Here is a 16,162-nt window from a genome sequence, read left to right on the forward strand (position 1 = left end):
CCAGCGGAAAAAACCCCGACAGAGTACAACAAAAGCTTTTGTATCATTGCAATCACCTGAAAAACGAACACCTCTGACAACTGGACACAATACTTGGTCCCATGGATGTCCTGTTTAGAGGGTTTTACTATATACATGATACGAATAAAATGGAACTTGATGTAATTTGACATATTTGCCCAATCCTGATGACGTCATATATTACCGACAAAGTCATTGGTTAGTAAGCTTAAATTCGCGCACTAACGTACTACGTCATACAAATATGGCATATTTATCGGGCATTCCCTAAATTTGACTTATCATTTATCCATGCGGTATCACCTAAGGCTAAATGGCTTATCACGAGTTTTCGCAACTGTTGGTAATTCCACCCAATAGCACGTCACGCTCCACGCGTCCTTGGCGACGAAACTATTATATCAAAATGGCGGAAGTGTCGCGAATGTTACCCCAGACACAAATGACAGCATCTTATTTCCCAGCTATTCCTCCTAAGGCTCCAAAAACATCCATATCATATTCTCTGTGAGTATGCGTGTTTTTTGTATTTTTATTTGCAAAGGTATTGGTGTGTACGTTTATTGCTGATTTATGATTTGTCGCATTAAAATAGAAACGTTGACAGTTTGGGGGCCCACATTGGGCAAACCAGATTTAGAAGTCGTCAACAGTGAATGTCGTATTGAATTTTTAATTCTTTTTTATGTTTAGTTATGTTTAATAGCTTCCGTATAAAGTTAACTTGTATGTTTATTGTTACTAGTTCAACGTTAATTCGGTGATATCCAAAACGATTAGCCTCACAGTGGGGCTGGCAGACTTTATTTGAAAATTGGGGTCCAGAATGGGTACTGTCGGTGTTTTTTTTTAAACAATATTTATTAAAATAAATAAAGTGGATCGGCAAACAGGCGATAAATGCCTCACAATTAGACAATGTTACTGTATAAATTTCAATGAATGTCTGAGATGGCTCAGGGGATGGAAAATTGAATCTGTTGGAGGTGGAGTGGATCTACACATCTGTGAGAAAATTTAGAATTTCATTTGTTCAAATATACCATTTCTTGCTTTCTGATCACAACAGGGCAAAGTAGGGTTGGGGGAGGGCATGACCCCCCCCCCCCCCCCGTTCTGTGTCACTGGCCGATATATTGCATCTGACTGTACAAAACTACCAGAACATTTGATCTTATTTATTTGGCAGTTGTTATTATTATTACCTTCCATAAATTTGTGTGTGTGTGCGTTTTTAAAGGTTTTTTTTCTATCACTACATTACATCAAACAGGTTTTGAATTTGCCTACCTTGAAAATTGGACATTGACTGCATGGGAAATGCCTATGTGCCCTACCTGGTTTTCACTGTACCCTGGCTTCCCATATACATGTACATTCTATATGTTGTATATATATGTAAGATAATAAAATTATTAGTGGTAATATTTGTAAAGTTTAGGCATATCCATATCCATATCCAAAAAATTTAATAAGCTAGAACCCAAGGCACTAGAGTGAAATAATTTTTATCTGAGAAAACTTGATACAAGATAAGTTTGCTTTGGGCCCTGTTGTTCAAGGTGAAGTGTGCTTGATGTCGTGCCCCCCTCCCCCCTTAAAAATTCAACCCATGATCAATACAACATTGTTTATAAAGCAATAACTTAGACGATGGATACATTTTTTGATATTATGACAAATGGTAATTTAAGGCCATATAGTAGCCCAGTTTGCTTTGAAAATCTTAATTAACGATATTTCTAGTGAATTGAAAATTGGTTAGCAATTACTGTTTAATGGTTTAAAATTGTATAGCGATTTAGCTGTGTCTATATATGAGTAAGTGATTCCTTGCTGTTTATCACTAGGAGAGCGAGATGTAGCCCGGTTGTAAAGCATTTTCTTGATGCACGGTCGGTTTGGGATCGATCTCCTTCAGTGGGCCCATGCATTGGGCTATTTCTCGCTTCAGCCAGTGCACCACAACTGGTACATCAAAGGCCGTGGTATATGCTATCTTGTCTATGGGATGGTACATATAAAAGATCCCTTGCTGCTAATCGAAAAGAGTAGCCCATGAAGTGGCGACAGCAGGTTTCCTCCCTCAATATTCATGGTCCTTAACCAGATGTCTGACACCTTATAACCATAAATAAAATGTGTTAAGTGTGTCGTTAAATAAACCATTTCCTTCCTTATCACTAGGAGTATAGCCTTTGTGGCAGAAGGAAATTTCCTCTCTATCTGATCAATATCAAAATAACAATATGACACCAAATAGCTGTAGTTTAAAATTTCCTGAGGTGTCATCAGACAAACACTATTCTTCCTTTCCTTTGAATGCTGGAAATCTTTCAGTGTAAAATTACTATTAAAGGGACAGACCCAAGTTTTAAACAATAAGGCATATTTTTCACTATTAGAGCCATTTATGATCACTGAAATCAAACATTACTTATATTTTATTGTTTAGATTATCCATTTCTGTACATCAGAAGTCTTTCAGGTCATCCAGGTGTTTCTAATACCACAAAATGCATTTTTCGTATTTTTAAAAACGCACATGTGTCTGAGAAGTAACGGTTATTAAGTCGCGTTTTAGTCTATTTTTAAGGGTATTTCAATGTCACAGACTCTTGTTTCACTCTGTTTTATTCAAATTTGTTACAAGTTTGTAAATTAACCAAACTTAGTGTCCATTTTTATGTGTTCAAGCTAGGGTCTAGGTGATTAATATGCTTTAATGTTTAAAAAAACTAGGGTCTATCCCTTTAAAAAGGTTTATTTCATGATTAACATAACAATACAGATGAATATGACTAAGTTTGAAAGAAAAAAAATTCATTTAGCATTTACGAAAAATGAATCTAAATTGAAATAATGTTAAAATACATATTTGTTTTATATGAAACCAAAATGATGGTGCCAGAACATGTACTACTTAGGTATCTGAGAATTGAAATTAATTTGTGTAAACTATTTATGAATTATGCATTTAAGCAAGTTTCATATTGTTTAACCTATGATGACCACATACATGTTTACAACTGATGCCCTAAATTTAATGCACAAATGAAAAATAATTGGATTTATTATATGCAAAACCAAGCTTTGTACAAGTGACTCGCAAACAAAACTACATGTATAGTGTTCTTGCAATTTTCAGAGGTCTGCGGAATGTCCTGTTGTCAGCCTTTATAAACTATTACTGATAATGTTTGTATGAATTATTAATTTTTTTATTGACCTCCATAGGGCTCTGAATGAGGCACCGTATAAATCTTTAATAGGAATTCTCCCAGAACAAAGGATTCCAGACAAAGTGAGTACTTATATATATTAGAATTAAAATTATGATTTTCAACTGCTTATTTTAATTTTTCAGTATACATGTAGTAAAAAAAAAGAAGAAAAAAAAAGGTTTATCTTTCTTTAAATTGACAAAAATGATTGTGGACGCAAAAACAATTTGTATCTTCTTTTAATAAAAAAAGAAAAGTGGAAGAGTTATACTTAATGTACATGTATTATATTTGCCTTTTTTTATGTTGTTTTTGTTGCTGTTGTTGAAAAGATGGCTATACATCTGTCAGTGCTGTACAATTTAAAGCAGTGTTCGACAAATCCACTATAGTTCTCAGTCCTGGCTGGTGAATATTTGGCCTGGGCTAGTGGAAAATCATTGCCTGTGTTACTATATAGAGGATAATAAACGAGTTACCAGTTATTATCAAATTTATGTCCCAAGTGAAATAATTTTCAGTTGTCACAAGCTTTAGTGAGTGACAAATGAAAATTATTTCACGAGGGACATAAATTTGATAATAACTGCATGATAGCGAGTTTGTTATTCTTTTTATTACCTCAGCTACATGTATTTTTTCTCTAAAAACCTTTATTTTTGACACACATGCATGAAGGCCAACCTGTATAGAAACGATGTAAACCACTTTACACACTGTTATGAGAATTGCTATAACTTTGTAATTTAATTACGTTCATAGATTATTTTTAAAAACAAAAGTTATTTTTATTCTGCTACAAAATCTATAATGAATTGCATTAAAATGACATTTTGTTATAAATTTAACACCAAAAACAGAGAGCAGTAAACACAAACTCTTTAAACTACATGACGTCATTTTTTGTGTTTGCCAAATTGTGATGATGTCATATTTAGTACTGACAAGGTCATTGGTTTGTAAGCGTTAAATTGTCCAATAGTATTGTTCGTTAGACAAATTAATGCAGAATATTTCTCACTGAGAAAATATGGAAAATATTTTCCCTGTTATGAGTGACCGCTGGGGTAATAAAATACAATACATATACATATGGAACTAGCAAAAGCTTCTATCATGACTAATGACTTTATCAAACATTTGTCAAATACTGTTGAAAGTGTTTGATAGTTTACAATCACATTAAACAGTTCAGTTTGAAGAATCAGAGTTCATTTAACAAAAATGTGTGAAAGTGTACATTTTACCTTGCTTTTTAAGGTGCGCGGGTGCGATCGCGCTAGTACAGCGCACATAATTTCAATCTGGCAAGTGTGAAAAATAACGCACGTTACACTTAACAAACAGCGCACGTAAAATAATTTTGTATATTGATTGCCACTATTTACCTTATGTAGCTGATAGAAAGATCCGTTTAATAATACCAGAAAAAAATGTTTCGAGAACAGTAGCGTCCATGCAAGATTTTAATATATGACTGGTACTTATCTTTGCTATACAAATCGGAAAACACAGGTTTATTAGACATCTTCGAAGACGTACCAATCCGATCAAAATCCTTTGCCTATTTAATTTATTATTAATTAGAAACAGTCCACTTTTGTAAGGTAACAGATTCAACGTCTGATAAGGAAAACTCATTTATACTGTTCATATAGTTATGACAAAAAGAGAAATGGGATTGAATTAAATAGTGGCTTCTGTAGCCTACACAAATGAACTCGTTACGGAAATCAGCAAAGTCGTTAGAATTGTCTCGATTAGTTCATAACTGTTAGCCTACAAAGCTTACGTAGGGTCCCGAAAATGGCAATCGTGTAATTGTATACTTTCTTTCTAAAAAAACGTAATAATAAAAAGAAGGAAAAGAAATGATAATAGGTATTTAGGAATAAGCCTAGGTATTTTTTGTACGTGTATTATTTTTCTTTTTTATCTTTAAAAAAAATCAAATAAAACTTCATTTAAATATTTGTATTTCAGCCAGAGGTTAATGAGTTAATGAATGTGCATATGTTATTTATTATATGTATATATGTACACACTATAGTAACAGTAATCAATGATCATTTCCGACTATTTAATTTTTGTTTCGTTTGTTAGAAAGTAACAGACCATGTGACTGGAAAATGATTTGATATATTAACCAATCAAAGCTATCGGGGTCAGATTATTTTTACTCTTGGAATTCTGCACGCACACGCTGGTCTACTTGACAACTTATTACGCATTGATGATGGTGTTTAAAATTATGGGGTTTTTTTTTATTATCTTTATTATGGCATCCCATGTTTGGAATAAAATCCTAGTGGTAGGTTAAATGACGTGTTACAAAATGTTGAGGGAGGGATATTGGTTGCGTAATTGTTGAATTAAAAATGCCACGTGAATGTCAATGTCCCAACTAACACTATCAATTGAAGTAATTGTAGGCCCACGTTTCACGAGTTATATATTTTTTAAAAATGTTTTAATAATATGAGTCAGTAGTGTACACCTGATATGCTTGGGTCGTAGTTCATGAACCACCTCCTCGGAACCAGTGTTTTTTTCCCATCCCAACTATCCTAATCATGTTTGTTGTACATAATAATCAAATTCAAGACAAGTTAATTCCTATATATGTTTAGCTGCACATTCATCAAACCATCTAACACTGAAAATGTATATATATAATTGTGTGCATCAAATTATCAGAATAGTACATATTGTAATTAAAAAATCAAATGGTCTGCATCAGTGTATACATGTCATAATTATATTTCTATAGTACTACTCCTGAAACTTTTTAATATTTGTAACTCCATTCCTGAAAGGGAAAAGAAGTCAGACTCCACTAATAAACCAAACATAAAATTAGAAGAAAACATTGGTTTATTGGTTCATTTTTGCAGCTTGATTTTCACTCGCCTTAGCATTTTGACGAGTTCGATTTTTCACGCGCCTAAGTGTTTTGAGGTGTGCAATTTTTCACTCGCCTTTATTTTTCAAAAGGCAAGGACTGGGTCATGTTATAAATTTACAAAAGTTGGAGACAAAGTTCAATATTGGTTTTTGTCTCATTTTATGCCATACCTAGCAGGATGCATGGTATTGAGTTAATTGCGCCCTCAGAAAAATAGAAATGGGGTGGTAGACCCCCAAAAACTCGCCCCCAGCACATGTGCATGCATAAATGGTTTACACCAATTTTCAACTAGAACTGAACTCAAAGACCTGTAAATGGCAGTATACATTTTCTCCGAAGACAGAAAGTAGTAATAAGCTATTCATGTCTATAGTCAACCCCACAGGGAACTTGTTTTATCATATACTTTGGAATATACTGCTAGTTATTTATTTCTGAGCCGATTGTTTTCTAAATTGCACACAAAAATAGTATATTTTTGTTATTTCCAAAACATTTTTACTTTTCTTCTTACGTCAAACCCAAACTGAAATTATTTACAAAAATCATTTTTGTAGAAATATAGAATGGACTGTAGTATATCTCCTTTACCTTGCAGCTCTCCATTGAAACGAAATACCGGATAAGAAACCAGACAGGACTGACCAACAGATGGCGCCACCCGGACTGTCTGTACAGTGATCTTCTAGGCAATTCTCAAGCTCTCAAGTCCATATCAATGCCGTACAACACCAATCTCATCAAGATCATCACTGGTAGGTCAAAGGTCATGCCTGATGACAAGCGCGATGTCATAGAGACTGCCATAAAACAGGAGAGACAGGCGTATCACCGACGGTTTAATCGCAAGGCAGACGAAGCCTTTCCTAAAAAGGCTGTTGCCGTTGCCGTGGTGAACAAGTGGGACGATTCGTCCGATTCTGACGATGATGATGTCAATGGATTTTAAATGTTAAAATTAAATTATGTAGGCTATATAAGGATAAGGCTGTATGTATAGTGGGTCATAATTAATTTAGCTGATAACAGCCAATCTGTTTCCATGTAGGTAACTTAAATTAACTAAAATGTTTATACATGTAGAGCATTCAGGCCCATAGGAACGATATCTGGTATGTGTGTCCGGGGGTAGTGATAGGGGTGGGGGGTAAATGTTTTAAAACACCTGCGTTTAAGAAAAACAGGCTTCGTAAATTCAGACCACTGTGTCCTAACTGGTGAGGAGGGGGAGGGGGCAGTGCTCCCTCATAAAAAAGAATGTCAAAATGTCTTTTTCATTTAGAATTAGGGCCATTTTTGTCTTTTTGTCTACCTGGAAAAGACTATGTAATTGTGACCCCCTCCCTCTCCCCCAACAAACACACCTCCATTCTATTTTAGGCAGCCAATAGACAAGTTCAAGAGTCCTGGCAGAAAGAGCAAAATACCTAATGTATTGTTAAGTAATATTATCTTTTATTATCCACATAGTTTAAGATATTTAGGGAAATATAACCAGTATGACCCACATGTGTGATAATGATTTCACGTGCACAATGAATGACATCATTTTGTGAAGCGACATCATAACTTATAATTAATTAGACATGTGTAAACACTTATTAAAATGACGTCCTTTCGTCGTCTCTTTTTAGTTACGTTTTGATATGTTTTGACATGGTCCTAGCTTGTTATTCATAAAATTAATATTTTGGATAATGTGGATAATAAAGAAATTATTACACTTGCATGTGAATTGTACTGATTTTACAAAACTCATGTCAGGATTCATGTACTACCCTTGCTCTCACTCGGGTAATGCAATTAATCCTGACACTCGTTTCATAAAATCAGTACGACACCCATGCTCGTATAATAATCTCTATATATCCTATTACATGTCAGGCAAACACTGTTAGCATTAAAAACATTTCAGTCATATTTCAAAATGAAAATTTTAATATTGTTGTTAAATAGGGAATTTGTCAGGAGTATTTTTTAATATGAAAAATTAATTCACCGGTTTAATATATAATGGTATCAAATACATGGAGGTTTAAATTCAATCTAATTAAAATTAGCTCCACTATTACATGTGGATCTAACAGCAGCCAGTTGGAGCTCATGTCCACCAATCAAAACCTTACTTGCAGAATCATGCCAGTGATTTAAAAATAATTTGAAAACATTCAGAATTATCCTGAGGGTATACAACATGTTTCATGTGAATTACGAATTCCTTAAAACATGTTTTATTTTATAAAATAAATAATTTGTAATGTAAAACTGAAGACTGATTTAGTTTTTTTTTTTTTTTTATAAATAAATAAATAATTTTTAATGTAAAATTGAAGACTGATAACCCATCCCATACGTATTGGTATGGTTCGCTGTACTGCGGCCACTAAAATAGACTCGCCCAATATGTTTAGAATTTGCATGCTCCCAAATAAAGTGTGATTGGTCAATATTTAAATTATTATTTACAGACGAAATGTTACCTGGACATTGGAGACTATGCAGTGTTGTTAGCAATCTGATTAAAATTAGTTCTACTGGTCTAAATAAGGCATTCGTAATTCACATAAAACAAATCGTATACCCTCAGAATAATTTGCAATGTTTTCAAATTATTTTCAAATCACTGGCATGACTCTGCAAGTAAGATTTTGATTCGTGGACATGAGCTCCAATGGGCTGCTGTTAGATCCACATGTAATAGTGGAGCTAATTTTAATTAGATTGGTTTAAATTATGACATGGATATTATGGGTAAGTTATAGAATAAAATTTATTATCTTATAACCTGTTGCACATGAGGCATTAAACACTGCTATGATTTGTCTATCACATATTTCAATATGAAACATTTTATATTAATCTTGGCGTGTTACTCATTGCATTATTAATCAAACACGTAGACCTGTATTAATCTTTGATACAGCGGAGTCGCCCAGATTGTCAGCAAACTTGGATTCATCAAAACCGTATCAATACCGTGAAAGTCAGGACCGGAGAGATCATGACTCTTTAACTGGCAAAACTCTCTTCTCGTCTCCAGAACCATCCTTCTCTAGATCAAAGAGGTGCAGTTTCGTTGTTGTTGTTGTTGTCTTTTCCTGTCCGTGTCTTGTGTTTGTCTCTGTGTTCTGTCTTTTGTGTGAATTTCGTGTTGTATATTTCTTGTTTGTTGTCTTTATCTTTTTAGTCTTTGTTGTGTAATAAAAAATACTAATAGTACTTTTGTTCACCTGTGCTGACTCTTTATGTTCTACTTGAATAAACATTGCACCACTTAATTAAGGTCAGGTCAGGTAATAGGTTTTAACGTGCACATTCAGAACAAGCTGTTGTAGCACACGTACGCCACTTAATTAAAAAGGTTAGACATTTATATGCTGAACAACAAAAGTCCGACAGAAATGTCAGGTATTAAAAAAACTAAAAACTATTCTAGTCTATTCTACATTATGGGTATATAACAAAAAAACAAACAACATGTATATGCAAAAACCTTAACAGACTGAGTTTCAAAGCTGCATGCCAGACTGCATATGGACATTTATAAAAAAAATCCCTATCAAAAACATTTCATACTTAGTAAATATCAACATTCCAGACATTTGACTTGCCAAAATGTTTTGAAATAACTCGTAAGATAAATGTTATCTAATGGCGACTTGTGTAGGGTTCTCTAGTTCTCTATATACATGTATTATTAGTGTTGCTGTTAGAAAGCTGGCAAAATATTTATCCAAATTTTATTTTTTTCTTCTTATATGCTTGTCGTTGATGGGTATTATTAAAGTATGGCATTATTCGTCTGCTGGTACATCCATCCATCCTTATGTCTATCTGTCAACGTTTTGTTTCTGGGGCATATCTTTTTCATTAGTTTATACAGGATCATCAAAACTTATAGTCAAGTAATTTTATATATCAGACAGGGGACGGATCATAGCCCAGTAGTAAAGTGCTCGGCTGGTGCATGGTCAGTCTAGGGTATAAGACCATGGCATGTGATATCCTGTCTGGGATGGTGCATATAAAAGATCCTTTGCTACTAATGGGAAAAATATAGTAGGTTTCCTCTATAAGACTATGTAAAAATTACCAAATGTTTAATATCCAACAGCTGATGATTAATAAATCAATGTGCTCTAGTGGTATCGTTAAACAAAACAAAGTTTCTTTTCAACAGCTAATGACTAATAAATCAATATACTCTATAGTGGTGTCATTAAACAAAACAAACTTTAAACTATATATAAAAAAATAAAACCATGAAAGTTGTTGTAACATGCAGTGCCATGGATAACCTTGTACAGTCTCTGCCAGTTCACCACTACCAGTCTTTTAAGTGTGTTAAAAACTTAAGATATAGGCCTGCTGTACAACATAACATAATATTCTCATGACCCAAAAGAATATTTAACACTAAACACCTGGTATAATTACTGGTGTGCGAGTCAAACAAATTATCATGACAAAATGCTGAACATTATTGGCACTTCATATGACAGTTCCACACAAAGCCCCACAATGCCCGCTTTGTATGTATGCAAATGGTGAGGTCCAATTGTGTGGTATCCATGCTACAGGAATGTCACCAATTCACTGCACTGTCATTAACCCTTTCTATCCAGGTTTTTTCTCCATCTACCATACTCACTCGAGAACAAGCACCGGTACAAAACTGGCATAATCTATTGAAAGACTTGCTTATTCCACACCAGATATATCTTTTTAGATCATATATGGTGTCTAGTACTTTATATGTACAGTTGTCTCCCTTTGGCACATTTCGAAGTTTTGTAAGACATACAGTTAATATTGTGTGTTGCTGGTTTCGAAAACTTCATTTACGATATAAAATGCAATAAGTATTTAACCTTAAGCATTTTGTGACAAATGTCAAGATTGGTCATTATTTAAAAAAAAATTCTCTCTCTCTAAATACCGATAATGTGTCTATATAATAATGAAGTACGATATCTCAGACATGAATACATTGCTCAGTTATATCCAATTTTATAAGACAGGATAGGCATTATATGATTAATATGCTTAGTAATATACAGTGAAACCCCTCTAAACCGGACACCCTCGGAACCAAGTAAAAAGTCTGATTTTAAGAGGTATCCAGTTTAGAGAGGTTCTCTTCTGTACAGATATTTAAAAATGGGCTGTGAAATATGTCTGGTTTTGAGGGAATTCCGGTTTACAGAGGGTCCGTTTTTGAGAGGTTTCACTGTAGTTATCAATAATGGAAACAAAATTAAGGTGTGTGTACATGTACCTAATGAACTTACGGTATTTCCACTCATTGTTTATTTACTATTCATACATGATTGCATGTTTACTGGTGTGTACTTTAGTTTAGGATTTAATGTCACTAAACAGAAAAGAGAATAATTATGCTGTTATATTTTGTTTTGTTTAGTATGCCAGTTGCTGGGCCAGTAGGAACATTCATTCCACAATCAGCTAAACTGCCAAAACCAAAAGAAGTGTTTCTGTATCATTCCAACAGAAAACTGCACGTTGATAACCCAGGTATGTACCGTATCATATTTGACTGGAAATAAGCCCAGGGGGCCAAGACAACTCATTGTGAGCTTAGCATGGGGTGGGCTTATTACCAGACATATGAAGTGCCAATAATGTAGCTGTATAAATAAAAAAATATATATCTATTAAAAAATAAATAAAAATTATAACCTATATTGTGTTATTAGACGCATGCTGGTCCCACTGGAGGGGACTATAGGTCCCATCCCCATCCTTCTGTCTGTCCATCTGTCTGTCTGTCTGTCCCACATATAGTTTTCCAGATGTTTTTTCACAATGCTTAGAGCTATACTGAGCTGAAATTTTGTATATAGCTTTATAGTATACTATTACAGATCAAATTTGACTTTCATCATGATTTATTCATTTTTCACAGAGTTATGGCCCATGTACTTGGGAGATACAGAAATTTGTTTTCCGGACTTTTTTTCCTAAAGCCTCAAGATACTGAGCTAAAATTTTCTGTGTAGCTTTATCATGTACTGTTACAGATCAAGTTTGACTTTCATGATGATTTACTAATTTTTCACAATTATGGCCCTTGAACATAGGAGATACAACAATTTGTTTTCCAGATTTTGTGTTTCAATGCCTAAAGATATTGAGATTTTGTATATAGCTTTATCATGCAATGTTACAGATCAAGGATAACTTTTTATTTCGATATACCCATTTTTCACAGAGTTATGGCCCTTGAAATTTGGAGATATAAAAATTTGTTGGGCCCAGCAGGGGCATGTATAGCTTTAGCAGTACTCTCAGAATGCTTGTTGTAATATTATCAGTCATTCACATCTAAGGAGCATATTTTATCATTGACCTAAAATATGGTAATGTGGTTTAACCCCAGCCTACCCCAGAATTTGTTGCATCCTTGAATTATTATTGTTGTCATTATAAGTTGGGATCATTTACATTCAGGTCATTTATGTCCGTGTTATTCAAAATGTGTTTTTGTCAGTGTGTATCGTATACTCAACATGTTTCCTGTAGAATATCTAATCTCTTGCCTGAAGCTTAAGAGGTGAGTGATTTATCTCTTGCCTGATACATTTGTATTTTCAAATGTGAAGGACTGTACGTATTATATACATTCCAAGAGCTGTTTCTGCAGGCATTGAACAATATACAATGGTAACAACACTTTTTAGAGTGAGAACAGGTGTTGTTTTTACTAGTAATTCATTGCACTTTTTTCACCAATATTACAACTATATATCAGCAAAGTACAAGTATTTCAGTAAGTGTAAATTGCGTGTAATATATTCCAGTGCATTTAGTTTAAAAGTAAATAATATTACTTTAAAAAAAAAAGTGACATAATAAAAAAGTCAGTTGATTACAACATGTACTTATATATCCAGCCAATGTAATAGTTTTGAGTAATGCCACAGTCACATATCCACCGATTTGGGATAAGGCGCCCGTATCGGCCCAAATTTCAGGGGAAATTTGCAAAATCTCACGGCGTCCACAAGGGTGCCGTGACTATCCTGCGGGTGCCTTGGCATTCTTTCCTCACCGTAGGGTGCATTGGAAGCTTTTAGCGCAGAGTTAAAAGTTCCCGATGTGTCATAGAAATTTTTATTGGCCGTAAACCCTGTAGACATGTTGTATACAGCATCGCACAGGCCCAGTACGGTCCCACAACATTCGTACGGATGCCGTATGATTTTGGGACTGAATTGTGGGTCTCTTGAATCATACAGCACCTGTACAATTTCCAAGATCATTGTATGATTATCTTATGATTTCTGTGCAAGTCCCTCATGAACCCCGTATATGATGTGTAAAAATCATACAGGTGCGACATCCGTAGGATTATCCTGCGGTACCCTTGCAGCTTACCCACGGGTGCCTCGCGATTGGAGTCAAGAAAACTTCAAAGGGCACTGTGCGGGCCCCGTTATATATGTGACTGCTATATATGGATGCCGTAGACCCCTGCGATACCCCCGATTTCCCGAAATCATAGAAATCCGTTGTAGGTAGAAACATTTGTACAGGGCCTAGCTGGTGGATATGTGACTGTAGCATAAAAGCTGATAGTGTAGTATATGCATACCTGTATTATGAAAATGTCATTTGAGGCCTTGTTAAATTCAGCAAGAAATATGTTCTTATTTTATTATAATTATACTGATGAAAAGAAATGAGTGAACTCATGCGATTGAATTTGAAATTTAATTTACCACTAGTATTATTATGTAGTATTGTCTATGTCTATAGTATAGTAGTGTCAACTTCTGACACAATGGTTTGGGTTGTACATGTAATTACTATTTTTATTATCTTCATTTCTTTCCATCGGTATAGAATAATAATAACAACAACAATTATTATCATTATTATTATTATAATTATAATTATAATTATAATTATAATTATAATTATAATTATTATTAATTTATTTTGATTGCAGATAGCATGTCGGGAGGTAAATATAATTTTATCTTTGAAATTTAAATTTAAGAGCTTTTTGTAGTTTTTATTATGGATGCTTGACATAGTCACTGTGTTCCTTCAGATACAACTGGCTCAGGCTGATAGAATTTATTTTTCCAATTCTAATTTTATTTTTTACAATTTAAAATGAAAAGAGATGTACTTGTACATGCATTTCTCTTGTGGCTTTTGGTATTTTTTATTATTGTTTTTTTTTTACCAACACTTTTTTCACAGTAATATTTTTTTTTGTCAAGAATACGATTTCTTAGATATTTACTTTTATGGTTGTTTCAGTGTGTGAGTGTGTGGTTTTTCTGTGCTTTTTTTTTTTTTTTTTTTTTGCAGTCTGATTAAAATTAGCTCTACTGGTCTACTAGTAGATCTAACAGCATTGTGTTAACTTCCATGTCCAGGTGACTTTTTTCATCTATAAATAACAATTTAAATATTGACCAATTACACTTCGCCTTTTATAGCGTTATTCGGGAGCATACAAATTCTAAAAATATTGGGCGAGACTATGCAATAGGCGAACTTATTGGTCTATTTCAACATTAAAAAAAGGGGGAAAAGTGCAGTAGTAAACTCTGGATTGTATACTAGTATAAACAGATTTTATGGCTATACCATCACGGGTTTTTTTTTTCCGTCTTGAAACAAATTTTATATAATCTTCGTAATTCACCCAAATCATTTCGTATACCCTCGGCACAATCCTGAATGTTTTCAAATTCTTTTCAAATCACTGGCATGATTTTGCAAGTAAAGTTTTGATTGGTCGAATGAAAGGTCAACTGGACATGAGCTCCAACGGGGTGCTGTTAGATCCACAGGTAATAGTAATTAACCAGTGGAGCTTATTTTAATTTTAATTTATTGTTTGTTTTTTGTGGGGGGTTTTCTTACTGTTATAAACTTACATAACACTAATAAATTAACTGAGAGAAAAGAAAACAATTGAGTCACAGATAAAAAAAAAAAACAGACACGTATACTCACGAGTATAATTAAGCTTATATCAGTTCTTGAAAAAAGCCACTGTAATCAATATCTGTAGATCTACATTTCATTTCATTTCAACTTATTTTCCTGCTTATATACAATTACGGTTCAAGTATGCTGTACTGGGCACACACCTCAGCTATCTGGGTTAGTAGTTAGTGGTTAGTGAGAGAGAAGAGGGTGTAGTGGTCTTACACCTACCCACTGAGTCATTAAAACTTGCTCTGGGTGGGAGCCGGTACCGGGCTGCGAACCCTGTACTTACCAGCCTTATGTCCGATGGCTTAACCACGACACCACCGAGGCCGGTGGTAGATCGGTTGTAGATCTACATTTCCATTCATTTCAACTTATTTTTGTGCTTATATCCAATTAAGGTTCAACCACACTGTCCTGGGCATACACCTTGGCTATCTGGGCTGTCTGTCCAGAACAGAGGGTTATAGTTGTTAGTGGTTAGTGAGAGGGAAGAGGGTGTAGTGGTCTTACACCTACATGTACCCATTGAATCGGTAAAACTTGTTTTGGGTGGGAGCTGGTACCGGACTACGAACCCTGTACCTACCAGCCTTATGTCCGATGGTTTAACCATGACACCACCGAGGCTGGTTCTGTAGATCCAATACATTGTATACCAATGCATATTTAAAGGGAGATAACAATAATCTTAAAGTTGATATGATTTGCTAGGAGTTGCCTCCCCTACTATGTTGATATTAACATTTCAAAGACAACTTGTGTAATTTACAATCTTGAAACTTGCGCTTAATATAAGACTACCTAACTTTACTCACAATTCTAGCTTAGATGGATTCTGGGTTAAAAATCCACCTGTATACTGCATTATTGATTACTAATAATTTTGCTACCTTGGTATTTTGTCTTCATCTCTATATTATTATAAAATGAATTTTAATCTATACAATTTGATGGTAATTTGTTAAGAAACTTCTTTATTGACAAAGACATTGTTCTGTATATTGTGAGTTGGTATGGTTTTAAAAGTTAA

General features: G+C 34.2%; 1 protein-coding gene across 1 annotated transcript in view; it reads left to right on the forward strand.

The window, feature by feature from the left end:
• The first annotated feature begins 218 nt into the window (after positions 1-218).
• Positions 219-16,162, forward strand: part of LOC121382886 (BTB/POZ domain-containing protein 16-like) — a 52,541-nt gene continuing 36,597 nt past the window's right edge. The window contains exons 1-6 of the mRNA XM_041512564.1: positions 219-528; positions 3,259-3,325; positions 6,752-6,908; positions 9,077-9,218; positions 11,576-11,688; positions 14,126-14,140. Coding sequence (XP_041368498.1) covers positions 335-528; positions 3,259-3,325; positions 6,752-6,908; positions 9,077-9,218; positions 11,576-11,688; positions 14,126-14,140 — 688 coding nt within the window. The 5' untranslated portion in view covers positions 219-334. The remainder of the gene's footprint in view (positions 529-3,258; positions 3,326-6,751; positions 6,909-9,076; positions 9,219-11,575; positions 11,689-14,125; positions 14,141-16,162) is intronic.

The sequence above is a fragment of the Gigantopelta aegis genome, chromosome 10 (genome assembly GCF_016097555.1).
Source record: "Gigantopelta aegis isolate Gae_Host chromosome 10, Gae_host_genome, whole genome shotgun sequence".
In the NCBI taxonomy this organism is placed as follows: domain Eukaryota; kingdom Metazoa; phylum Mollusca; class Gastropoda; order Neomphalida; family Peltospiridae; genus Gigantopelta; species Gigantopelta aegis.